This window comes from Diplotaxodon limnothrissa, linkage group LG13 (genome assembly GCF_057381915.1).
Source record: "Diplotaxodon limnothrissa isolate DT_005_m linkage group LG13, D_limnothrissa_male_GT1.1, whole genome shotgun sequence".
Lineage (NCBI taxonomy): Eukaryota > Metazoa > Chordata > Actinopteri > Cichliformes > Cichlidae > Diplotaxodon > Diplotaxodon limnothrissa.
In genome coordinates, this window is record NC_140608.1 from 20,878,652 (window position 1) to 20,906,557 (window position 27,906).

The 27,906-nt window shown below is 44.0% G+C and overlaps 1 protein-coding gene across 1 annotated transcript in view; it reads left to right on the forward strand.

Annotated features, from left to right (window-relative positions):
• The window catches only part of ptk7b (protein tyrosine kinase 7b), a 70,798-nt gene that overhangs the window by 31,207 nt on the left and 11,685 nt on the right, over positions 1 to 27,906 (forward strand). Inside the window, exons 2-5 of the mRNA XM_085369478.1 lie at positions 18,302 to 18,598; positions 24,755 to 24,857; positions 24,958 to 25,142; positions 26,707 to 26,854. Coding sequence (XP_085225604.1) covers positions 18,302 to 18,598; positions 24,755 to 24,857; positions 24,958 to 25,142; positions 26,707 to 26,854 — 733 coding nt within the window. The remainder of the gene's footprint in view (positions 1 to 18,301; positions 18,599 to 24,754; positions 24,858 to 24,957; positions 25,143 to 26,706; positions 26,855 to 27,906) is intronic.

Here is a 27,906-nt window from a genome sequence, read left to right on the forward strand (position 1 = left end):
ACCATTTGCGTTCACACCTATGACCAATTTAGAATCGCCAATTAACCGAACCACACTAACTGCATGTGTTCTGGTCAGGAAAACCATTCAAACCTATATTACACATGGACAGGGCACTTTTTCTCTTCCATGATGTCAGACTGTCGCTGTTAAAAAGGGGTCAGAATGCACTTAGGTGGCCGATAATATATCTGGGCAGTTCGCCCAGCTCAGTCTGTATGTGGAGAAACTCAAAACTCCACTATAGTACAAACTAGAGCTGGGCGATATGAGATTTTTTCATATCACGATATGTTTTTTTCATTTCAGGCGATAACGATATCTATCACGATATAAGCCAAATAACTATATTTGTAAGATTTAAATGTGCCGTTGCTCACAAGTAAAATGTGAAATAATCAGCAGCTTGTTTTTATTTAAATATTTATTTCCCATAATAAGTTCAACAGGGTAGATGTACTTAAGGAACATGAGACTTTTTCAGATAAATAAAGGCAAATATTGCAAACTACACAAAAGGCAGCCGCTAAAGCGTTTAAGTTTCAAAATAGAACAAACGAAACAGACTAAATTGTCGATTCCACTTAGAAACAAAATATTAATTCTAAAAATAAATCTTAGTTTGTTTTACAGAAGAACAGACAAAACTGACTAACCTTTGTCAGTATCAAATAAACTGAGAACTAAAAGGAAATTCTCAATCTCTCCTTGTTGTATAGCTTAGCTTTTCAAACAGTTTTAACAGTTACTTTAGTCTGACAAAAGCCGAATGACGAATTAGCGCTTCCAGTCAGAGACTGAGGCTACGTCCACACGTACACGGGTATTTTTGAAAACGGAGATTTTCCGTTTTCGTTTTAAAAAATAATCCCGTCCACACATAAAGGCAGAAATGAAGGAAAACGCTGCTATGAACATGCCAAAGCAGCAGGTGGTGCTAGATTCCTAACCGTGCAGAAATGTTGGCCAATCAGAAGTCTAGAAGCCTCGGTGGGAAAAAGTAAACAAAGCTGGGGCATAGAAGCAGAACAGAGTCGTATGTGTGGAGGGACAGTAACTGTGTGTATATGTAAGCATTTAAACACTGCAGAGAGTAGAATTAACAGTAACAGTATTGTAGAAATTCATTTCACCGAAACAATAACGTGGCGCACAGTGTGACGCATGCACCAGTTTATTGTATTTCCAGACTTGCTTTCGGCACATTTACAGTGCACGTTACTCTGTTTTTGTCAGACTTGAAATAGCCGAAATACCTTCACACTACGGAACTTCTTTGGCTCTTCCGTTCGACAATCTCTCCGGCATTGGAACCATCATCTGTTTTCTCTTCGGTCACGCTCGGTTGATTTTTCTAGTCGGCACACTCATTTCCTCCATTACGTGCTGGCTCCATTACCCGCTGGCTGTTTCCCAAACAAACACACGTGCGGCTTGGCACTTGTGCTGTACGTAACAAGTCACGCGACGTGACGCTGCGGCTGTGATTGGTTCGGCTCTGCGCTGCTTAATTTGGATTGGCTGACCTTTTTTTTTTTTTTTTTTAAGAGGACAAGAGCGGCGAGGTCTATCGCGATAGCTTAATTTCTCTATCGAGTAAAAGTTATATCGCGATACATATCGTTATCGTTCTATCGCCCAGCTCTAGTACAAACTGTCTCCTCTGTAAAAGGAAATGAAAACAGACTAAAGAGGCCAAGGAAACAAAATGATCCAAATGCACTGATGTGTCAACGATTATGGGATAGACGGTGGTCTCCCAGGAAGTCAGGAGAACGCAGACAGGAAGCGGCATTGTCCAATCGCGCTTAAAGACGAGACGAGCTCTGACAGAAAGACAAGGGAGGGCTCCGGCTTCTCACACAGGTAATTGGCTGTCGGCACGGGAGACAGCGCAGCGTGACACCAGATTCTTTATTCCTCTCACACACAAACTCTCTCCCTTCCTCTTCCTCTTCTCTTCCGCCCTTCTTCACCTTTGAGAGAAGTGCCTATAACAACAGCTGCTGCCCCGCACCCAGTTAGTATTCACACACAGCCAAGCAGGCCAATTAGGGGCCTTATAGCATATAATTGCGTGTCTGAGACTTACTCCAGTGTGTGCGTGTGTGTGTCTCTCTGAAGGTGTCATTTCGTTAAGTCTCAGGGGGTCGCGCCACCTCCTGCAGCGAGGTGTCTTTCCCCAGAGTGTGAGTGACAGTTCACTCGGAGGGAGGCCATTGTGGCAGTCAGGCCTGACTGGTTTCTAATGCTGTTTACATTTAGGGCAAGAAGAAACCAGTATGTTATCTTTGTGTGTGTGTGTGTCTGTGTGAGTGTGTGTGTCTACTAAAGACTCCACAACACACTCATTCCATAAGTGGTGGGAAAGTTAACTTTTATGTTTCAAGTTAATGGACCTGAGTCTTTATTTTCATGTTTTAATAAAAATTTAAAAACCAATAAAGTGCTCCATGCTGACCTTGATGACTTTCACAGTTTTGTTGTGGTTTTAGAGAAACTCCTCCCCCCTCCACCCTCCCTCCTGCTTCTACACCCTCCACCTTCCTACGTGATATATTTCAGCAGCTCTTGCAATTTCCTCATTTTCTTTTTGTGTAGTAGGATTTGTGAGCAAATTCTGTCTCTTTAATATACGGGAAATGATATAGAGAGGAGTGCTTCCTGTACTCAGGAGGCAAACACGTCTCTCCATTATGAGAGGAGAGAGAGCTGTGGATTAGATTTCTTGTCGGAGACATTAGACTACAGGGCTTCCCTCACATATTATTAGGATATTCTTACTTAAGTAAAGTGGCTGCATAAACCATTAGATATCTAAATTAAGCTCAGCACAAATCCTTCACTAATACCATTAAAAGCAGGCACTAATGCTTTTAGATTCGGAGCTCTCGCATATTTCACATTAACTGTATTAATTTTTCAACTGAGTAAAACACAGGACACAGATTACTGTGGGAATTTAATTCTGCCCTTAAAAGCATCAACTGATAGCTGGCAGCGACAGACTACTTTCAGATTTGGGAAATGAAAAAGCAAATGTGATGTATTTATAGCGAGTGACTCAGATGATTTTTCTTCGCTCTCGTCTGAAAACGGAGTTGTGAATCCCTGCTGAGCCTGGAAGGAACTCGCGTTGGCCGGTCGGGATCTCGGTCTGTAACTCCACACACTGGTATCCTCATCAGACGTGAGCCTTGAGGAGAAACTGTACATCTAGCTGAGAGCACGCTGTCCATTTGATCCCCGGGGCGCTACCCTGAAAACCGCCAGCGTCCTAACCACGACCCAACAGGCAGACTGGAAAAGCTTAAAGGCAAACACTTCCATTTTTGTTTTGTCTGTTTCTCTTGAGGTCGATTCATCCTTCTCGCTCTCTCTCCAGAGCTTTGGCTCCCTCACTTCCTGTCTCGATCAATCTTTTTTTCCCGCCAGTGTCAGTACACTCACTCAACATTAACATTTGTAGAACAGATGTAGCGATGGATGCCAGCTGCAGTTCTCAATTCTGCTCCGAGGGCTTCTTAAGGGAGTCCTGCACCTCTGCAGCAGACAGATGGAAACCTTGTCTGTTGTTTGTACGTTTTTTTTCTCTCAGTTTGTTGATAGCTTTCTATAAACCCTTTGCTGACAGAATGGCGCCTTTTAAGCTGTTTGAGCTGAGAGGTCGTACGTTGGTCCAATCGGCTCCGTCGTCTGAGGCCCTTTGTGTCTTTGTGTTGCCGCTTATCGGTCACGCTTATCCCAAAGGAAGTCTGACTTCCTGTCATATCTTAGATCTTTGCTTAAAGATCGCCGTGTCTAGATGCCTATCAACAGGTGCGGTACCTGGACAAACACTGCACACAGTCGCGACGCCGAGAGATTAAACATTTCATTTCCTGTCCCCGCACCCTTAATCTGCAGTGCGTACGAGGCAGTGAGCCTAGAGTGATCTGGTTTTGGTTGATACACAGCGCCTTATTTTTTGCGTACCAGCAGTGGGAACACAGAGCTGTTCTTTTTCTTAACGCAGAGGTGTGAAGGGCGAGTGCTGAGCTGTTGAGTTGTTCGCTGAAATAACATAATCACCTGAACTGTGTTCAGCTCAACCTGAGTGGGAGGAAACATGACAAGTGGCTTGTGTTGCCAAGTAACACAGTCAGTTAGCGGCTGTGTGACGCTCCGTACTAATGGTGGCTGTAAGTGCTTGAATAAAGCTACCGTGCTGGGCGACAAGACATCTAGAGCGCTCGTATCCAGGATTCGCTGTATTTTTGGAAAATTGCAGTAATTTATTCTTCGGTTTGATTCATGTGCTGCTCTCCTCGGTGTTTACATCATGAGCAGCACACACCTGAGTGCCTGTTAATGATTTCAGCTAAATGGTACATAGATTATACAAAGACCTGCTACACTGGAAATTCATTCAAACTGTCTGGCAGTGAAGGACACGTTAACCGTTTGCTTTTGTCGCTCACATTTCTTCTGCCGTCTGTATTGAAATGCTGTCTATGCAAATGAAAACGTTGACATTGCCTTTAAATTCAAAGCGAGCCTCGCTGGGGGTCTGCTGGATCCTGCCCCATTCCTCTGTTATTCAAATAATCAGAGTCATTGCAAATGTCACGGCCCCCCTTTGGCTCCTACAAAGTCGTCACAGGAGATTTGAAAGTGGCACTTATAGCCGAGTGTCCTTTAGAGGCACTCCACTGTATATGAAACCTAACAAAAGAGCCTCTCTGAATGTTTTTCTTAAACTCGCTGCATACAAAGATGTGCACTGGTGATGCATTCAGTCTCGCATAACTTATTATGTGATCGTTCTTTGGAGGTAGATAGAAATCTGCTTCCTTGTCCCAATCTGAATTCTTTTTGTCTGTATTATAAGATAAACTCCAATTTGAATTGTTAAATAAACAACTGAATGTTTGCACCAGCCATGAAGTGGAGTACTGGTGAACTGGTGATGTATTTTCTTTAGCACAGGACCTTATAAACAAATGCTCTCTAAGCCACAGTTGAAATGGATTCTGCGACCAGGTGTGATCTGCAGTAAAATGTCGTTTGCATCCAGACTTAAGATGGTCTCACCGTGTGTGTGTAGAAGAAAAAAAGCCTGAGCAGCCATAAGAAACAAAGATTTAGTGCACCAGTGGGTTTTTCTAACCCCCCTGCACTCCTCCTCTTCGTGGCGGTGCAAGCAGACCGCCTGCCAGCATCCAAACATGATGTCACAGAGTGGCTTGCTTAATTAAAAGATTATACAACCTAATTATTATAATTTAGGCTGCAGATGCATGAAGAACACTGGGCTCAATGCTGGAACAACAGACTCACGAGCTCTTTGCAACTCGTAATGGGATTCTTTTGATGTCAGATTTTATTAAGATGACACACGTTCTCATTAAGTGTACCATTAGTTCCTTGTTTACTGTGTGTGCTTTTAGCTCGACTTCTTTCCTCTCTGTCCCGGTTGCGTGGTTTCAATTAGTGAGGCAGAGGAAGGTGAAAACACTGTGTTTTTGTGTTGTTGCTGCTTATGCATAACTACGTTAGTCGTTGTTGTATTGCAGCGATCTGTTGTTATGGGGTATTTTTGAGATTTTTGAAATTGTTAGTCTGAAAAAATTAGATTAAGTTCAGATTAGCTGTGTTATCTCGTGCACGTCAGCATTTACAATGTTGGATTTGTAGAAATACTTCTGGGATCAGTGTTGAAAATAAAGCGAAAGCATCTTTGCGCACTCGTAAAGACTTGCATTAAAAGTTCCTGCTGTAGTGTTTGCTGAGTCAACATATTTCTAAAAAAGCACCTTCTCGCACCCATGTGGTCCAGAGTCACAGAGGCTTTTCTTACAGCACGAGAAACGCCAGTTACTGTACTTACAGTAGACGTCTGTCCAGGAAGGTTGTGGCTAATTAATTTGTGGTGACTGCACTAATCCCGCTCTGGAGCGCCAGCCAAGCTCTGCCAGGAAACCTACACCACAGAAGCTGACTGGCAACTAGCTGGAAACAGCCTAGTTGCCAGGTTTGTTTGATTCCCTCCTGCCAGCATCAACATATCTGTGTGTGTGTGAAGGAAAGCAAAGAAAGGAAGATCCAGAGAAGCCCATGGGCCATCCATGTCCTAAATCTGTTTTTGTGAATGAAATAAGAAAGGTAGACACACACTCTTTCCTCTCTCTGCTTCACTCAGGCATGTGAGTCCACGTGCTAGAACCAAAAAACCCACGAGGATAATACAGATAGCCTTTTTCCAGAAGTATCCAGGAAGCTTTTAAAATACAGTTCTGAAGGTCAGTGGCAAATGTGCTGTAATAGTGTGATGGAGAGAGACAGCAAAACAAAACAGGAGAGAAACGGAGGTTTAATGGAGTAGTTATTGTCCTCTGGAGCCTCATTGAGCGACTGGAAGAATCCGACTCTTAAAACTGGGCATGCTCATTCATCCATCTATCATTAAGAGTTCCTTCATTTCGTCTCTGCAGTTCCCCTCATTAGATCACGTAACTGAGGCTGCCATGACAGAAGAATCTAATTTCAAACCTTTTTTATTTTTTTATTTTAATTGTCATGCTTAGCATATTAGCAGTTGGACGTCGTAGCGGAATCTGAAATTGAATTGACCTAGAATGAAATCGTCAATCGTCACTGGGTTATATCCTCACACAATCTCCGGTCCTCCTCGAAGCGAGATAGAGTAATGACTATAGCAGACTCTGTGCTCTCGCCTTTATGAAGCCAAAAGTCCCCAAAGACTCCAGCCATAATATACACTGTCAGCAGATTGATGGAAAACAAGCGTTCAGGCCCTCATCTTCTCTTTTTTTAGCACGAAAGCCTTCTTATCTCAGCTCGCTCTCATCGGCGCTGGGGCGTCTGCCAGCGTACCGAAGAGCGCCACCACCACATTCCTGGCTGGCACGGATGTCTGGACATAGCCGAGGTGCAGGCATCAGCCAGAGCCGCCTGCAGAGGACGGGGCTGGCACAGGCAGTCGAGAACTCGGCGCCCATCTGCTGCTGGAGCCAGCAAGGGGAGCCATCGTTTATTACGACTGATGTGAAAAGCAGCTCCTGTCAATCTGGAGACATATTGTGTTGTTCCTGCACTATATAAGATTTCTGCACCAAGTCTGCATGTTTGGCTTTGGCCTGTATAGTCGGGGTATTTTTCTTTTTTCTTTCCCCTCTTCTCTGTTTTTAATCCGCCGAGGTTATCCTTCATCACAGATCACATTTCAGAAGACGGAGACTTGGAAAGAGCATCCCACTTCTTCAAACTCTGTTTTATCTCCTATCTGTCACATCACTCTGCAGCATCCACAGGCCTGCAGAGCCAGATTTAACCATGAAGCCAGCTTCAGTTCTCAAACTCCCACCTAAACAGCAGGCTCTTTTTGTCTGCAACGTCTATCAGACCTGCGTGTTTAGCCTGGCTGCAAAGTGCCGAGCTCCTCTGTTCAGCTGTGACTTAATCTTCCATCTTTGGCTCATACTTCAGGAAAAATATTGACGGTGACCCCAGATGTTTGACATTACCGTTGCTTTGTGTTTCGCTTGATAACTCTGTGGTGATGTTGCCCATGACCCCTGCAGGATAGTTTGAGCACTTATTGCGTAAACCGTTAGCGGTAGGCTTTCACATGCTCGCGTGGAGAGCCTTTTGTTGTGTTTCTGTACTTAAAGTAAAGTAGAAAAATTCCAGCCCGTTTCAAGTTTTCTTTTAAAAGTGTTCTTACTGGATTACCGCCGCGTTTTTCAGGACCAAAGAGACAAAAACGGCCCAACCTACTTTACCTGAGCAAAGCCTAATCCGTCTTAATCTAATAATTGCTCCCATATTTTCTGTCTCCTAAGAGCACAGCTGCAGGGGACGGCTGTGGCTCCAGGTCGCTGTGCACCATGGGTAATAACACCCAAGGTCGCTTTCATGGTCACGACGAGATCTGTGAACTGTCTGAAAGGTTTTTCCCCGTCGTCATCATGTGGGCGTTGCAGACAGATTGTTTAAAATCTTATCACAGCTCGTTCTTTTCTTCCCCTCCGTCTCTGCTGGCTCGCGCTCTGTCCTCGGTAACGTGTGGGTTACGCAGAGATGCATTAGGCCGCCTGTGTTTCAACAGCCCGCCTTTTATGAGTGGGTGTTGAAAATTGGTGAGAGCTGGCTGTGCTCAGATGTCTCTATTTTAGATGCAGCATGACAGTTATGAAGCCGGGTGTCGAGGGATGAAGTCGAGGGGGGCGATGAGCGACGTGGCACACATCATCTTTGAAAGGCTTCTTTGCATACTGGAGCTGCATCTGCCATAAAGCAAACCGATCAGTCTCAGTCTGCGGCTGTTTACACATCCTATGATAACGAGGAATCGCTTTACAACGTTATACTGTGGTAATACTTAAATAACCTCAGCAGTGGAGTGGGAAGAAGACAGGCCTTTGAATTTCAACACTTTGTTTTAGTCCTAGAACTAAACTGTACTGAATATGCAGTGCTGTGCAAAGCTAGCCATCATTTCTTCATGTTTTGCTAGGAAAATAATAATAAGGGCAGTAAATAAGCGTGTAAGGCAAAAATAGAGTTGTTATGACCTTCAACACAGCCTGAACTTTTTGCACAGCTTTCTTATAATTAAAGTAGTCTTCAGGAATAGTTTAAGGCTTCCTAAAGGTTTTTGAATGTTAGTTGCATTTTCTTGTGTCCTGTCAAGATGATCCAACACTGTTTCAATCATGACAACATCCGTTACATGTGGCTTGTTTCAAAATGGCTTGTAAATTCAGGTATACTTCTTTGTGTGTTTGTATTTTATGTATAAGTGGTTGCAACGTTGGGCACTAGCAATAAAGGTCAAAGCCAACCTCGATACTTGCATGTCCCTAGTATATTATTGGGAAGTTTGAAAATGATCCATCAAAAAAAATAAATTGTGGGTAATATAACATTTTTATTGATTTTTCACATTCGGTGTGACCTTGATCGTGACCTGACTTTTACCAAAATGAAATCAGCTCGAGCTGTTATTGGTATCTACTATCACACGAAATTTTAAATGGTATCTTGGAGGCTAGACTGCTAACAGATAGACAGACAAACAAACAGAACCAATTCCCCTTCCAGGGGAGAATTGGGCTGCTTGGAAGCAAAATACAACAAAATGAGGTCTGGCTCAAGATTTTTGCACAGACACAGATAATTTTTCCTACTTAAACCATGATTAGGTTTCTTTTTGCAAATGGAGCTCCGCATGATGCCCCAAACTAGTCCGCATCCTCCGTCCCAGTCTGAATTGTGCTTCGGGCCTCCTGGTATGACTATAATGAGGCAGTGATGCTGTGTGGCCTATTAAAACACTGTTGGAGTAATGTTTGGGTGGGGCATAGCCAACACTTTGATGCTGCTGACCGCCTCCCAGTGTGCTTATTAAGAGATTTATGGCTCATGCACCCCCCTCTCTCCTGTTCACACTGCCATTTGAGTGTTGTTTTTTGTCTCTCCTGTCATGGATACCATATGGAGTACTTCATTTGAAAGAGCGAGCTGTGTTGGCAAGCAGCGGCTCGTTAGAAGTGATGAGAGAGCTTTTCATTGCTGCATAGGAGAGGTGACATACTTCTGTCAAGCCCTCTTTTTTTCTCTAAGACAAATTAATTTCTGTCATCTGGAATAATTTGGTGAAAAAATATTCGAGAGTTTTCAAAATGGGAATCAGTTCAGAAGCTTCTTTTTTTTCCTCTTTCTCTTTTTTTTTTTTTATATAATGGAAGGAGTGAACCAAGTCTACCTGGCGAGGTTGCATCCCGGTTGCCATGCCAGTGTTGCCTGGTAATAAGTTGGGGAGGAGGGGGGGGGTTCTTTGTGTAGTTGGTGCCGTGCTCGCTCCCTGCCGTCAGCGACGAGATGGAGTGAAACACACACGAACCGATAGGGATCTCAGCGAGGTTTCTTATAATGAGCCCTCTCTTTGCACACGAGCAAGCCGCTTTGCAGAGAGAGACCCTTTCCACAGGGCAATTACCCGGTACAATAATGGCAGCGATTGAATTTAGGTAGCGCGCGTGCATATGAGTGTCACCGGTAAAAGGGCAGGCTGGCTTGGCTGCTTGAAGATGGTTTTCAATTAAAGGAGATGAATAAACGCAGGAAAGCGCTGTGCTGATGTGCACCTCGCAGAGAATAAAACACTACCTGGGGTCAGTTTTGTGGATTTAATGGAAAGAGTCAGCAGGGTGTTATCCTTTTGTATTACTTTGATTCATCTTGACTTGATGGAGTTTGGGAGCCTCTGTAATGACTGGGGTTGAACACTGAAAGCTGCCTTTTAAGAGGCTCCGATATCATTTAAGAAAACGTGATCACTCTGAGGTTTGTGTTCACGTTGAGAGAAACATTATGGAAAAGTAAACTGCTTAACTTGTATTTAAATCGGCTTTATCTGCAGGGTCCAGTTAATCAAATGTTTTTTGTCACTTCACAGCAGATCTTGAATATATTTCTTGTGCTTGTTGACCTTTTTTGTGTCCTCGTTTCTGGATTTTTCTGCAATAAATAAATCCGGGACATTGACACCCAGTTAAGCGTGCATATCTGTCACTCGCGTTTCAGTGAGCTGACAGGGAAGTCGTACCTGGTCTGACTCGATCTTGTTTATCTTCACTCCTGTCGAGTTCAAAAAGGCAACCTGACCTCTTCGTTTGGCGCCGTTTCTGTTCCGTGTACGGGCGATCGCTCTGCGTCGTTCACGCTGGAGAAGACGAAACTGTTGCTGACAGACAGAAATGTTAAAATATTGGCCAAGAAATCACTGAAGCTGAAATTTCCTGGATCACCGCAAACAAAACGCCGATATTTGTCCGTGATCAACATTTTCCAACCCTGCGATGCATGACTGAGACGTACTGGGAATTTAAACTGTCACGATATAAGTCACAAGATATTAATCACCCTCCCTTACCTGTTTCGTGCTCTCTCTTCCCTTTTTTCCACAGCACTTATTAATAAACCATAAAGTCAGTTTTTAGGGAAGATCTTCTGCCAGCCGGTTTTAAGTCAGGCAGCCAGTGGAAAACTGAAAAACACACACCCACACACACATAGACACAAATCAAGTAATTTGTTGACGGGCATTGAAAGTTCTGTCAGTGGGCGTCAGAGCTTCCCATGACTTTGCCACTTATTCTCCTTTCCATTTGATCGTTCTGACATCTCGGTCCACCCAACCGAGGATGAAGCTATCACACTTTTCCATCTGAGGTTTTACTACAGCTTGTAAAAACACACTTGCCTGGACTCTGATAGATGGTTATCAGCATGTGTGATCCCAGCATGCCAGTCATTAATGAGGTCACCTGAGATTTCTTAAAGATCAGATTTTTCTCCCAAGTATTTTGCTTATGCTCAGGAAAAGTCGACTTTTATCACTTGGTGCCGTTTAAACTGTGTTTAGGTTCAAGCCCAGAGGCTCTTTCCAGATACTGTGTGCAGGTTTCTGTTTTGTGTTTGCCACACTCTGCATCTGTCTTTCTTCTCATAACCGTGAGGAACATCTTCTTCCTTTGCTCTGTTTGACATATAGCCTAATAGGAAAGCTAATCTTGTTAGTTTATCACTCCAGTGAAGCAGTAGGAATCTGCAGCAGCTGCTAAATTTCAGAGCAAATAAGGTATGGTCCTCTCCCCACTGCTGGCATGCATGTCTGGCTGGTTTAATGGATTGCTGTAGGTTTGTATTCATAACCCCAGCTTGAAGATGAGGACAGTCATCCACCTCTGATTTTGATTCTGTTTTTTTTTTTTTTTTTTGTCCTGTAAAAATGACCCCGTGTGGAGCATCGCCATATTTACTCGTGTAGCCATGGCAGGGCTGCGGGGACTGAACCTACTAAAGTGGATGCTTTTAAAGAGGGAGTAGTTGCATCAGCGTGCCATCTTTTGCATCCTGAAAAATTGATGACATCTTTTTCCAGTCTGTGCTTGTTGCAGTGCTGCTTGTCTTACCTCCTGACTGACATTGACTGAATAAGATGTTAAACCTACTTTCAGATCTTATGTGAACTTTTGGAGTCATGAATTATTAATCAGACGGAGTCTTATTTTAATTTCCCCCCCTTTTTTTTGGTGTACTCTTTTGAAGTTTCACTGTTTGTTGTCGGCGTGTGCTGCTTGAGCTGGGAGGGCTGATGTTATCAGCAGTCTTGCAGGTCTTATCCGTAATTGGGTTATGTAGATATTGCGATTTGGGAGAGGATGGAGTAATGAAAATGGAGTGATCACGTTAGATAGTGCCGTTTTCATGGGTTATGGACTCTTTGTTACCAAGTGGCGCTTTAAATTGGTTACTCGTAGTGTAAAGAAGTGCGAGCATTGGGCACACCTGGTGCTCTGCTCTCTGCAAAGGATGCTCAAATATTGCAAAATTTATAATCACAGGAGGTTTTTTTCTTTTCAATATTTAAACCACAACTATTGCCATGGCAACCCAACTTTGAAGCTCTAATGCATTTGTGTGTGTCCAGTTTTATTATTTGACCAAAGCCTCTGTCAACCTACAAAAAAACCTATTATTATTATACATTAGATTAGATTAGATTAGATTAGATAGAACTTTATTAATCCCTCGGGTGGGTTCCTCTGGGAAATTCGATTTCCAAAAAAAGCACAGCACCGACAGAAGTTACAGAGTTACAGAATATTATTTATATATATATATATATATATATATATATATATATATATATATATAATATACACACACACACACACACACACACACACACACACATACATATATGCGTGTCACTTTAAGGATTGAGATTAATGTCTAATGTCAAACGCTCCAATCACTGTCTCACGCGCCGTCAGCAGCACTCATTTCTGCGACTCCAAGGCTCCTTGTTCTGCTGTCCTGTCATTTGCAAACATTTCAGCGCAGCTGTCTCGCTTTGACACGGTCCACTGAGAAGCTGTTAAACCGCACACATATGGGGCTATTCGAGCTCCCACAGTGGGTGTGTGTCTGGTGCCACGTATTTGTGGCTCCTGTGTGTGTCTCTCTTTAACCTCATGGAGCCTCGGGCTCGTGTGTCATCCTTGGATGTCGTCACCCTGCAGAGGCATGTTTGGGGAAACTTTCAGAGATAACATTGTGGTGTGTGTGATGGCCTGGTGGAAACACACAGTGCTCATCGCAGGTTTTTTCACTGATAACATCTCTGATGCTGCTCATCTCAAAGAATTCATTTTTCTTTTTGAATGCAGAAATGTGAAATCTTGTTTGTATTCATTAGATTGTGTTATTAGAACACTGATTTTGCCCACACATCTTCCGTCTGCATCTTGCATCTGTTCTTGAAAACTGAATCGGCTCGGCCAGCCCTGCCTGTCAGTGCCAGCAAACAAAGTTGGGAGAGACAGAAAGAAAGGAGGCGGTGAGTTTCAGATGAACCTATTATGGTGGGTTCTGGCTGTCAGGCTGACTTAAAGGCGACTCCCGCCTGACAGCCATGACAGCCGTGCCAGGCTTAATGGGGTCGGCAGTGCAGTGAGCTGAAGAGGCGAATCCCCGTGTGCAGATATTTCACCCTCTCAGCAGTTTCCTGCTATATCTTTAACCCAGTTTCTGTCTCGTCCGACTTATTTCCAGATACGTCAGTTGAATTCTGAGGAATTGTTTTGAAATGTGTCAAAAACACCCATGTGCTGTGATTGACGTGAAATATTAACAGGGCTGCAAGTTTTTTGGGCTGCTGATCGGTATCGAAGCCGAGGCGTATTTTTGTGGATGCGGGCTGAAAGATATTTCACTGTTTTAATGGCTTTCTAGCTTAAAAAAAAAAGTATTTGAATAGTAGAAACTTTAGGTATCAGTTTTTCAACACTGTTTACGCTTCTCATATGACATGCAGAATTTGTTTCACTCATACACTGCAGCTCCTGAACTCCGAGGTTTTCCAGTCATATGGCAACGCAAATGCGTGACACGTGTGATCTCGATGTGATGACAGAGCACCAAATATTCATCCAGTGTTTGTGAGTGAATGTCACGTGTGCTGCTGATCAGGCAGCTCCTTCAGCTGAAGCACACAGAGCGTTTCCAGTAAGGCGAACATGTGTGAAGCGGACCGTTTCCTTCTGTGTGATTCATATGAGAAAGAATTTCGTTGAAAACATCCCGGCTTGTTTGTACAGAAATTGCACACATTTTGGGAAACATATCCCAAACTATTTTTCAGAAATTGAACAGAGTTCGTGAGTGAAAAGAACTTTTATTGATGAGCAAGTTTTAAAATGAAAACTTGAGTATAAAATGTAGTTTTTTGTTCAAACGAGTGGTCTAAACCAAAATAACACACTAATGCGTCATTAATGGATATATTGGTTTGTTAAAACTTTGCTAATTGCATCTTGACCAAAAGACGGTGGTGCGTTGTTTACTTGCAGGTTTGCCACCGTGTGACGTTCCTTCTCACTCCTTCTGATGGCACATTGCTAGTCGCAGCATTCTTTGTGTTGAATGTTTTTTGTCATAAGAACAGTCCCGTCCTGTGTTCCTCAGTCTCACTCTCTTTGCCTTTTATCTGCAACTCTCCCTTTCAACTGCTCTCTCTTTGAAGGGCCCTCAGTCTGAGTTTGGATAGCATTTACCCTGCTTATCTATCCCAAATGCCACACAGCGAATATCCGAGCATTCCTCTTTTCTGCAGCCCTCTTGTGACTCACTGAAAAGCGTGACCTAAATTATCTGTGTCGATCTGGCCAGACTGATACAACTTCAGTGAAATTTGGGTTCCTGAGTGAGTAAAGTGAAGGTAAAAGACAAGAACAGGGATGGCAGTTGTGATGCTTTGTGTGCATGACTGTGTTTATACTGTTTGTGCACGTGTGCCCTTGAAGTCTGCTCTTCTGCGCCAGTTTAGAGAAGCAGGATTGGAGCGCGCTTGATAGATGTAGGTCACGGCACCTTCTCTGTTTGTTCAGTACAGTAAACTTGGCAGACTCGCGCGCCTCACTCTACCCACCTCACTCTCACGTCTGTCACTCCGTGGAATGTGAAAACGCCTTATCTGTCTGCGCCGCATCTGCCGGGACTTTTTCCGGAAGTTGTTCCCTCTGCGTCTGCGTGGTTCTAAACTCACAAACTCGCGCTGTTTGTCAGCGAGCATCTCAAATGAAACCATCAACCGCGTGCCTCCGCCAAAGCTCGTAACATTGCTGCGCAGAGGAGGTTCGGTGTGATGGAAGCTGGCATGCTACCTCGCACCCCAGCTGTAGGCTTGGCACGGAGGCGGAAGGCTGTCTGCGAGCATAGATTGTCTGAGGTGGATGGCGAGGATGACTTCGCTGGTGTTTCCAGCCCATCTGCTACCTTTTATCCCAGTTTTGCACAGATGGAACAAATTCTCAGTCCCACAGGAGAATTGCTGGAGACCATTTGCTTATACAGACGAGGAGTTGTTACAACCCTTTGTGCAATAAATCATGGGGAACCTTCATGGTAGAGCTCGTTTCAGAGGCTGTGGGAAATGATTTATTAACTATGTCAAAATATTATTAATTGTTAATCAGTGAAAAAGAAGAAATCATACATTTCAGAAGCTGAAAGAAATACAATAAAAGTATTTTTGCTCAATAATATTTTTTTGCCTGAATAATAGTATAAGAGCGTGACTTCTTATGATTATTATGTCTGGCATGAAGTCACGGGGAAAAAACTGAAAAGTAGATGTGATCATATATCAAAAACTGAGTGAAAATTATGCAGAAGCTGGTCATGGAGGAATGATTCGAGATAAAGTAAAAGCCAATCATCGGGCCTTTGGTGTCTTTGCTAGAACCGATGAAGTCGTCTATATAAAAATAGATTCCCCAAAGAAGAATAAAAAAACAAGAGTCTATTCAAATGGAAAATGACAAAATGAAAGCATACAGTCATTGAGCCCTCCATTCTTAGCTATTTTAACCAGCTGATAAAGGTGTAGCCAGAGCCGAGGTTTTACTGGCGACCGAAAAGGTTTATACGATGGTCTCAAATATTCAGTTGTTTTTCTCTGGATTTTAAAGAAGTACTGCTTCAATTTATTTGATGTCAGTGTTGAGAGCTGTTGCTTAGCATTTCTACGAGTAATCTTTTCTCTGATCTTCTGCGGTGCCGTGACCTTGTCAGAGTCGGCACGCTTGAGCCTTGGAGAGACAAGTTTATTTTCCAGCGTGCTTTGCACAACCTTCCTAGCAATTGAAGGCTATTTGCCCACCTTTCATGTAACATTTAGATGGAATTTTCTGATTTCGGTCTTGCTGATGCAAATAAAAGTCCATGACTTAAGCTGACACACTGTTTTCTTTGAAATGCTGTAAGTAATACTTGTGGCCATATAAGGCAATCTGATTTACACTGAACCTGAACCTTACTGCAGGCTCACCAGAATGGAAGTCTTGTTTGACCATCCTTTCTAACTCGCTGTGTCTTTTCCCGCCTACCTGCCTGTCAGCGCTAACCACCTGCAGGACAGGAGCGGTGGCATGTTAGAGGGTCAAAGATGGGAGCATTTCATTGGCTCATTATCAACATCTTCCTTGATTTAACTTTATTGAAAGATCTACCTTTTTTTTCCAGCCAGACACAGGCAGACACACACGCCGTCACACAGGTGTAGGTATGGTTAATCAACTCTGGTGGTGGACCGTTACTTATCATAACAAACCCCAGACAGGCAGGATAACATTGTGTTATACGGGGCTCATGAGGGCCTGCCTCGACAACCTTTGCAGATGGCTATTGATAAGTGTTTCATTATGGTGGTTGTTCAAACTAGTAGGCAGCTGCTGAGTTTAAATCAGGTGCACTCTGATAATGTCATCTGTATGTTTACACTTGCCAACAATAAAGAGTGTAGTTTGTCATAAAAAAAACATATTAGTGAACCGAGATTTACAGTATAAACAAAACTGAATTGAATGAGAGGAAAAAAATACTTCCCATGATGTTGGTACTCTGAGGTAGACACAATAGTCTGGTAAGGATATGCATGACTGTATTTAAATGAGGGTAGAAACTACCAGCTGTGGGACACAAGTTTCGTGATCTGAATCTGTATAAAGTCATAAAATATTATGTAGTATCAGTGTGTTCTTTTTAACTTGACCGACTGTACTGTCAAAAAGTTTTGTCTACACATAGTACATAACAATCAACTTAGCAAAAAAACATTTTTAGGCACTTTGTTACTAGCAGCAGTTACAAAAACACTTAATCTTTCTTTTTTGGGTTTAATCTGTGACAAATGCTGGTCAGCTATTGGCTGAAAAGTCTGCATATGTCAACAACGGTGTGCAGTATGTCCTTAAAAAAAATGTGAGGAAGCTGGACAAGCAGAGGACACAAGAAGCTGTAGCAGATCTAAACAAATGTTTGTATCTTTAGGCATTTTGTTACTAACTGGATGTTACAAAAACACTTAATTTGAAGAAATAATTTCAGGAAAGTGGGTGACCTACAGATGTCTGCAGCAGATGAACAGCATCTGGAAGTAATGTTGTTTCAGGACATGAGATATCAGTCTGGCCCTTTAGTGTTGGTCCATCTACTGTTGACTGCAGCCACATCAGGAATGGCGTCAGTGGGAGGGTGGCTGTGAAGAAACCACTGAATAGCCTGTTGTATGATGAATTACAAAGAAATGGACTAAAAATCAGAGGCAAACAGGTCTTATGAAGTGATGAATCCAAATTTCACATATGCTTCACAACAGTATACAAACAGTGGGTCGGCTTTGTCTTCTGTTTCCTCCGTCTGTTTGGCAGAGACTTTTGTGATTTGTGCTACAACGGTACTTTCACGTTTAACTGAGAGCACGAAACAAAACTGAACGGACCGATAATCTTCTGAGACGTGGATTAGTAGAGCATAAAACATGTCTCACACACAAATCTTGTCCGCAGCACCACGAGGGACAATAAAAGATTCAAGTGTACGTGAGGCTGTGTCTTTGTGTGCGAAGCACATCACGTCTAATTTAAGAGACACGTCTTCCTGAGCCGATGACAGCATGTGACCGTGGGCGTGTGATGTTTGAGTGTCAGAGCACCCACTCACATCAGTCTATCTAACAGGGAAGGTATTTTCCCCCAGCGCAGAGGCTGATGATTTTACGAGAAAATAATTCACAGCTAGCCATTATTGTCTAAACATCACATTCCTCCACAGGGCTAAGTGGTTGCTATGGCGTACACTTAATGAACGGAAAAAGCAGTAAAACGTTAACAGCAGCCCCATTCTAATCTGCCTTTCCCCTCTTTCTCCCTTTTCTCCTCCTTTCCAGTTCTGTCCATCCAGGCCGCTGCCATTCAGTTCACCAAGGAGCCCAAATCCCAGGATGCCTTGCACGGCCGCAGCGCCATGCTGCGCTGCGAGGTCAGCGATCCGACCGACATCAGATACAGCTGGCTTCACAACGGCCAGCCCCTGGAGAACAGCGAGAGGCGCTTCCAGGAGGGCAGCAACCTCAAATTCAGCGCCGTGGATCGGCGGCTGGACGCAGGAAACTTCGAGTGCGTTGCGGAAAACACGGCCACAGGAGAAGCGCTCCACTCCAACAACGCCTCCTTCAATATCAAGTGTGAGTGTTGAGTTTCAGGCCATTTTCCCTTCCTTTGACGGAGGAAATAAAACAACCCTCTTAAGTGAAAATTACCAACTGACAGGGTTTCATAATGGCAACAAGGGTGTGCATCCAGTTTCTGGATCAAAAAAGCCAAACAAAAGTTGCAATATAAGATGACGGGGTAGTGTAAGCTGAAGGAATGTTTCCACCTTGTTGCCTTATTCTTCGTGGCTTCTCCTCTCTATAGGAAACTGGATATGTGCGCCACCAAGCATGTGTTTTTTTGTTGCTTGTCTTTCCTCTCCGTTGTGTAACACTCTCTTTCCCATATACTCTGAAAGGGCTTTTTTGTCAGGAAATTACTGAACAGTCTAGTTCACCTTAAAGCAGTATAATTATTTCGGTTTAGATTAGCACAGGTCTGTCTGCTCCAGTTTTTTTATTTGTGTCATGCTTTTCACATCTTCAGCTTCTAAATGTGTTGTCAAATTAAGGGGAAGCACGCTAGTGTCTTAATTTTGTTATTTAGCCTCATAACCAAACCTCAGTGACCCGCTTAAGTTTCAGAGCAGAGGAAGCCGGGAAATTCTGCACAGCTCTGTTTGGGATAAATAACAACCTTGTTTGGGTCTCGTCAGAGGCCCTCAGGTACCAGTTGTTACTGTAAAGCCTTTGTGTCATACAAACAGAGTTTTCAGTGATGGTAGAAAGAGGGAAAGGAAAAAAAAAAGCAGGCAAAGCGGGCGAAAAATGATTCCATCTGGAATATGTTCCCCTCTCTTGCTACATTCAGCCTGGAGGTTTGTCTTTGCTGTGATGGTGCTTGTTCAAAGGGTGATTACAAGAACAGATGAGTGTCCAGACCTCCTAGTTGTAAACTGAGAGACGGATGGAGGGAGAGAGCAGCGGTTTAACTCCCTCTCTATGATGTGTCTCCACAAGTGGATATTTGAGGCGTGTGATGTCGAGCACCGTCTCTCTCTGAGTGCTTGCAGTTGTAGCCAAAAGACCAAAGAGGCCCATCGGTTTTTCCCAAACCCTGTCCGATCTGACGGGAACCGCTCACATGTGTTGCAATTGAACATGATCTAGTGTGTGAATGAAGCTCAACCGACTTACTCCCACAGACTTAATAGAAAAGAAACAAGTTAGACATGAAGCACCAGTTCTCCAGAGCAGAATAAACTGCATTATCTGCCAAGCCATTAACATTCCCACGCACTGGAAAAGCAAGGCATAGTTTTCTTGAAAGGAAGGGCATGCAATATAAATAGGCTGAACTCATTTAACCGTGGAAATGTTTATATAAGAGTGGTCGTATCTTTTTGATCGGTGTAGATAGCAGTCGGGCTCACACAAATGTGCCCGTTCTTTGACGTGAGCGCTGACGCTGCACAGTCTGGTCCCGGTTCATGACACACATCGATCGTAATAAACATTAGTTTGCTTTTGTAAATAGATTTTTCTAGAAGTCTGTGCGTACGTTTGGATGCGAGAACTGGCTGCTAAGTTGTCTGCTAATGCTACCAAGCTAAGTTAGCAAGCTACATCTAAACTGCCATAGAGTGCTGAGCAACGGACCAATTAAAGACCTGAATTTAGCTCACAAAAATTGGGGCACAGACTTTGTTGGTACCAGTCTGTAAACATGTGATTTTGATGTAAAGTTAAGAATGTTACAGGAGTCATTATAAGAGACTTTCTGTTGTTGACTGCCACTGGGGGCGCTGTTCAGTCAATAAAAAACTAGAGACACAGCGGTGTCTGCGGCACTGTTGCCTCACAGCAAGGAGGTCTTGGGTTTGAATCCAGTCTGGGCCTTTTCTGTGTCGGGTTTGCATGTTCACCCGCGTCTGTGTGGTTTCTCTGCGGTCACTCTGGCTTCCTCCTAGAGTCCAAACACATGCATTTGGCTAAGTTATTTGGTGATTTTTAAATTGACCGTAGGTGTGAATGAGAGCGTGTGCGTGATTATCTCTGTGTGTTGGCCCTGTGACAGATAGGCGACCTGTCCACGGTGTCCCCGTTCACTCTATTTGATGCATGGATGACAATGAATGAATGGATTCTCGGTGGTTTATGTTGGAGCATCATATTAGGCACTTTTTACAGACAACCTAAGAAACCGGCACACAGCTGAGATGCTGGTTATGAAGTTATTAATGCACCGCACATTACCATTCCTGTAAAAATGGTAATAGCCTGAGTCAGCTTGATAAGAAATCACATAAGTGGATTCCTCAGGCATAGCTTCAGATAACAAACATCTACGAACAAGAAACAATGTTATTTAAGAGCTTAGTGCACACTTTTCTCAACCAGATGCTCAAACTGCAATAGTAAATCATCCCTAACCACTTTCGGATGCTACGTCTGTGTGTGCGTATCAACACGTTTACCTCTGCATCATTATCTGCGGTTTGGCTGTCCGGCTCACTTTAAGTGGATCAGACCACGCTATGGTGGCTGTTGTCATATTTCCACTCATATACAGTTTTAACAAGCGGTCAAGCTCGTGCAGCTTTAAAGTAGACGTCTTCTGGCATTAATCTTGACCGTGCACTCACTCATGTGTACGCTACTTTGCGTGCTTGGTAGTGAATGTGGACTGTAGGGGGTGGTGGTGGTGGGGTTTTCCATATGTACTGTATCAGGGACATTTCTGGAGTTCATTCGTCCGCCCCTCCCCCACTGACGAGAGAGGGTTAATTTATTTTTCCTTTCAATGGTGGGTGGGCAAGTCCTGCCAGCTGAGAATTATTCAGAGTAATTATCCCCCCTCTTGTTTTCACCAATAGAGGTTTTAACCCCCCCCTCCGCGCCCCCTTCACCCTTTTGTCCCGCCCGGTCACTGGGTCTCCATGGCGAGACCGGGCTCAGGCGTCGCTTTCGTCAGCATGCTTGTTGCTCCTGGAGGCACGGCTTTCAGAAGACACACACGGACGGTGTTTTTGGATGTCAGTGTCATACAGCAGCACGCAGCAATGAGGAGAAGATTGAGTAGAAACACATTTTCCTCCCTATTCAGTCACTCGCGCGTGAGTAGGCATGCGCACGCCGTCTTGGCTTAGTCACACAGCATGTGTCCTTAACCCACATTTGTTCAGCAGACACATTTTTAAAGAGTCTGTACAGACCATGAGTACAGCTCTAGTTTTCCCCCATTTCGTTTCTCACAGTTCCTACAGAAGGATGTTTTTTGTTTTTTTTTTTCTTGCTGTCTTTTGTGAGCTGACAAAACGCAGCTCTTCATGTTTAATGACCCGGGCTCCATCCGTCAGCTTCTCTCCTGTAGAGTGACTTTGCTCCTGTGTCAGCGTCTCATTTTTCCTCCTCCTTCCTCCTGTCTCTGTCTTGTCGCTGCAGCAGCATCTCTCCCCTGCAGTTTGCAGCCTGGCCTGCTGACCCCTGTCAGCCACAGCTGATAAAATCTGACACCTCGTCTAACACCGAGCTGGCTCAGTTAACAATTTTCCCCTGGAATCTGCCACACCACTGTTTTTTTGGGTTTTTTGGTTTTATAGCAATGTTTACAATACGAGGACACTATGCCATATGTTTTGGTTATTTTCATCCCCATATGGTTTTGTCAATCAAATGAAATCCCCAGCCGTTTTGCAGAAACCCTTCTCTATGGCAACGAATCAGCTCACTGAGTGAAAGAGACGGACACGCATTCAGCTGCTTTTCAGAGTGATGACTGAACGAGCCGTCCGATCATCTGTCTTGATGATATCTTCACGTTCATCCGTTATCATCCCTGTGTTGATAGCGCTTCCTGTTCTGCCTCCAACATAATAATTATAGGCTCCTAATTATGCCGTTAGCTGCCAGGCCCGCTCCAACACTTAGTCATGCATTCTGAGAGGGATTATGGGGAAGCATTTGCCACTAATAGGTTATGAAAGAGTGCCTTCTGTTTGTCGAGCGGACAGCTGGAGAAACCTGAGCTGTGAATGGAGCTGTGAGTGGTAAGAACGTGAGGCTGGTTTAAAAAGAAAGAAAGAAAATCCAGGTCAAACTGAAAATTAAGTGGATAGCCAGAATCGGTTTTAACGTGCCACAGAAGAAAATAGGTCAGGACTGGTAGAAACTTTAGATACACAAGGCAGAGTGTGTTGTCTGCTGTTGTTTGCAAATCTCTGTTGAAGGCTCTGATTAGCCAAACAGCGCGTCTGGTATTTCTCGTGCTGCTCGCTGTTTTATTCCTGAACATGCAAATGAGCATCTGATACATGAATTCAGATGACACCCTCCCTGATACTGAACCCACTCTCCTGTTCCTCCGGCCGAGTCGATACAATGCTTCGTTTGCAGATGACGTTTATTCCGACTGCCACTCGTACTCACCCTCGCTAATAAGACTTGTTATTCCGTCAAACTTTTTCTTACGCCCTCGTCTTCAGTGATTCATCGTCTCCCCGTCTGGTTTTGTGGGTCGCTTTTTGCTTTCAGTTCGCTAATAACAGGTCTGAGCGTCGGGCCTTAGGCCTCGATAGCGCAGTTGCCCTTCATTACCTCCTCCTCCTCGAGTTAGTGGAGCTATTGCCTGGAATGGCCTTGAATGAGACACACAACTAATTTGCATCTGCTGAACTGTCAGATATTTGAGGACACTTGCACACATGCACTCAGGCTCGCAGGCAGAGCATCGTCAGCTGTGTTTCGCATACACCATTGCATGTACAAACAGATGTATAAACACACGCACATACTTGCTCCACTGCTGAGCTATGCTTCCACACACACACACTGTTGTCGGCCGTCTGTGGTAGGAGGGAGGTAATGAGCAGTGCACGGCTCAGATGGGATATAAGGAAGGAGAATGGAAGCCCTGTTGCTGTAGAGATGGTTTCCCATGATCCCCTCAGGCTGCACAGCACTGCCAGTTCCTGAGTAATTCATTGTGACAGTTTTCCCTCTAGCGCCCCTTGTGACCTCACAGGGGTGCTGCGTCCTTCCTCCCTCCCTCCCCATCGCTCTCTCAGGTGGGCTCATACCATGCATATTTCATACATGATCCACACTGCAGCAGCACTGTTCAGCCAAGGGCCATAGGAATGGCGCAGCGTTAGTGGGATGTCTTACACTAATACACGCACAGCATACATACACAAAACCCCCACGGACTCGTGTAGAAATCGGGGGCAACCGAAACAAACATGCTCTCTCAGTGATTTCACCCACTAACCGCAGTGTTTACACAGTCTCTGCACATCATACCTCAGCCTTTATACTGTCACGTAAATAACAATTAGCCCTTGTTCTCATTCAGTGTAAACACCAAGTGTTTGTGTAGTCAACAGTGGGAGAAGGGGAATTCCAGCAAGGTGTGCTAAGATGGTACTGCAGCTAAATCTAAGCTGTCACTAGCTAGCTTTTGTCTTTCTATGTAACAACTTTTTATCTGTCTCGCCAACCTGAACATGTTGAAGAATCTTGGACTTGAGCAGGATGAAGGAAAGCTTTGTTGATGTCAGGTTTGACACACTATCTGCACATGTGTACTGGGCGAAATCCTTAATGTGCTCTTTGTTTCTGCCTGCAAAAGCTTGCTTCCATGTATGGGACTAATGCGGATCACTTTCCCACAATCTGTTTTTCTTCCTTTGTTCTTTTGTTCATCTATCACCGAGACGCAAGCGATCAGCCTTCTTGTCTTTCATCGCGTTGTTGTGGCATTCATTTCTCCTTTGATGCAATAATGTAAACACACATAATTAGTTTTGAAGAACTGTTTTTTTTTTGATGGGCGCTCAATTGAAGGATTACTAAAATTATAACTAGCAGGTGCTTTGTCACAACATGTTCACTGCTGCCTTATTTCATGGGCCGCTCTGACAGCAGAGTGTTGCTATTAGCAGTTAATGAACTTTTCATTTGAAAAGCGCCTCAAGGACTTGAATTACTGTGGTGAGTGCAGGACTGTGGTATGCTGATGTAAGCTGACCCACTAATGTGGTAGATGTGGAGTCATAGTGCTGTCGCAGCGATGTTCCCCGCTCTCCCCTCGTCCCTGCTGCACTCATTAGCGTCGTCATGTGTCGCATGAGGACAGGGCGACCACTTAACTCAATTTTTCCTCCTGTCCCTCTCCTCAGCTGTTCCCCCTGTCCTCTTGTGCTCCCTTCCATCACTTACGGGATTTTTCTGCCTCTTCTATCACTGCAGGGTTGGAGAGCGGAGGTGTGATTTTGAAGGAACCCGTCTCTGACAGGGAGATGGAGAACTCTTCGCTGGTCACGTTGCGCTGTGATATTGATGGACATCCCCGGTGAGTCTCCTCCCACCTCAAGATCAAAATTCAGGTTTATGAGACGGTATTCAGAACGATTTCTCTTCCTCTTTCTCTTCCTCATCCTGCTGCTTCTCAGGCCGACATGCCAGTGGTTCAAGGACGGCGTGAAGCTGACGGAGAAAACTCATCAGATCAACAATAAAGAGAGGACGCTCACCTTCAAGAATGCCAGTCCGGATGATAATGGCCTGTACTACTGCTGCGCCAAAAATGCAGCTGGGCACGTCTGCAGTAACACCAACTACACTCTTAACATTATAGGTGTGTGTGTGACCTTGTGCAACAAATATCAGATCTGCAAGAATATAAAACTGACATATGATATATTATAGAGAAACATTAGGGCTGTAAGATGATACCATATTGATTTTACTTTGCTGTCAGGTGTGCTACTCGATCCACTAATTGATTGTAGGTCACTAATCAAAGGTTTTCAGGATGTAGTGAGTTTCCCACATTTCCGCACCTGGAAATGGAGACGACCAGGTGTGTGTGGTTAAAGAGCATTAGTGGTGAGAGAAAGCAGGAAGCAGAAAAAAGTTACAGTGCGTGTAATGTGATTACCTTTAAGTCTGTTAGCGACTTCCTCCCACACCACCCACACATACAATATTGTAACATGTCTTAAAAGAACAATAACAGCAGCTCCCTCAGCATCAGGGTCTCCTCCGTGTGTCTAACAACAACTACCTCTGCTACAGTTTATTCTACAGGTAGGTTCTTTCCTACAAGCTCTCGTCGTGTTGTTTGCTCTGTTTCTCCCCCGTGTATAAGGTTTGCAGCACAGCACCCAATCAGCATTAGAAACCTGACGCCCTGTTCCGCTTCACATAGCCACCTGCAACACAGAGACATCGGATTAGCACCTGGGTTGAGAAAGAAAGGATAATTGTTCAGTTTCAGGTTACGGTGTCACCACCCTCTGCTCTTCTATAGGGCTTAACCTTAAGGAAAAGGCTGACAGATTTAAACTGGTTTTCAGTGCATGCTCTCAGATCGTAGGCTGAGGCTTCCCGTTGACGTCCTGGGTGGGCCAGGTGTGCTCTGAATGCACGCCTTTCTTTATCTTCACTCAAACCACTCGTAATGTCCTATAACTGCTACTGGCACCATTCCTTCAGCAGCTCTGCTGATACTCACGTGTTTTCCCGATCTCTTCCTAGTGTGTGTGCGTTAACTCGACGTCCTTCTGCTTTGCATCCGGAGTGTAACAATTTAGTAAAATCTGTGTAGCTATTACTCCTCCTTTAGGTTGTACCAGACTTAATCTGAAGTTTTGGCAGGTCTGAGCAGTGTTGGCTAACACTGAGAGGTCTGCTTGTGGCTGGTAGAAAGGGCCAAATGAAAGTGAACATAAGGAAAAATGCAGCAGCGGAAGCATTTTTCAGGTCATTTAAAACTCAGTGATTGATTTAATATGCAATTTAAAACTGGGGTTTGTGGATTTTGCACTGAGTTTTTCTTCTTTCCTGTGGAGCTGTTTCTAACCCTGTTTTCCAGGAATAACTAGTTTATGGACCATTGCAGAAAAGAAAAGGATTATCTCTTATGTGTGATTCTACGATCTGTAAGAGCGAAAAAAAAAAAGAGAGAGAAAAGGCAGGGAAGCTGCTGGTTCTGTTTTCTGACCTCATTAAGTCTGTCCTAGGGGCCCCTGTGGTGTTGACACACTGCCACCTGAACACTGCTGGCTCACCAGCCTCCTGCTGCTGTTGGCAGCTTTTAATAAAGCCGGAGTAGTTTGGTGTGATGCACGAGCGTCCACGCAGATGGAACTTGATGGTCCGTTGCCTGTAATCATACAGATGTTCTACCTCTCTAACAGATAAGAGCTTCCCGCGGCCGGTGGTCACTCCTGAGGACCAGGTGGTAGTGAGGAACGGGGAGGCTGTGTTCCACTGCCAGTTCACTGCAGAGCCGGCGCCCACGTTGGAGTGGTACCACGAAAACGAGCTGCTGGCAAACAAGTCCAGGTATGTTGAGTGCTAAATCTTTCCCTCTGTGTCACTTTGTTGTTTCTCATCATACAGTATTGTGTAAAAGTCGTGAGTCACTTTTCATTTCTTTATTATTCTTCCTTCAAGGAGCAAGACCTTGGTATAATTTATTAAAGTGACCTTGAGCAATAGTTCTCCAGACTTTAATTTTTCTTTCGACATTGGCTCCTATTTGACTTTTTTCCCCTTGTCCATGGCCATTTTCAAAGGAAGGTTTGTTTCTTAAGCCCCTTAACATTCATATGAATCATTCAAGCACACAAAAGACACCTAATTCCAGGGATGAACCAGTGTAGTGTTTATATATAAGAGATAACCGAGCAAAGAAAAAAAATGATGACAGTTTCAGGGATAAAATAGTGTTTCCACACCAACAAAGTGAATCATATTTCAGCACAGTTTGATGTGTGTTCTTACAAATTTGAGGAAACTGGACAGAAGGAGGAAAGAAGTGACAGGCATGTGCAGGACTTGAGAAATGCATCTGGCCCTTCTGTTGATCCATCTACTGTTTACTGACGCCTCATCAGAAATGGCCTCAGTGGAAGTGTGGCTGTTGTGAGTGCCTACAGCCATCTGTAAAATGTGGTGAAAGAAAGCCTGAACAAGAGAGTACAGGCTTCGCAGCATGATTCCCAACACATTGCCAATGCAGTAAAAGCACACCTGGATAGAAGAACACACACTGGAACACTATCAGTCATGGATTGGCCTCCCGAGAGCCCAGACCTGTTGAAGAATAAAGGTGGTCACACCAAACAGTGACTGATAATTTGATAAATTGGGCTGTTTTTGCCTTATATACCTTATTTCCATTTATGCTTATGTATGTTTAACTAAACCACTCTACCTATTATATATCTTTTCTAGTAAAATATAAAGAAATGAGATGTGGCTCAAGGCTTTTGCTCAGCGCTGTACGTCTTAACTACGATTCCTCCTCTTCCATCTTGCATCCACCCCCTTTTCACCCCTCTTCCTTCTCCTTACCATCATATAAGCATGATTCCTGTGTATCTGAGTGTGCA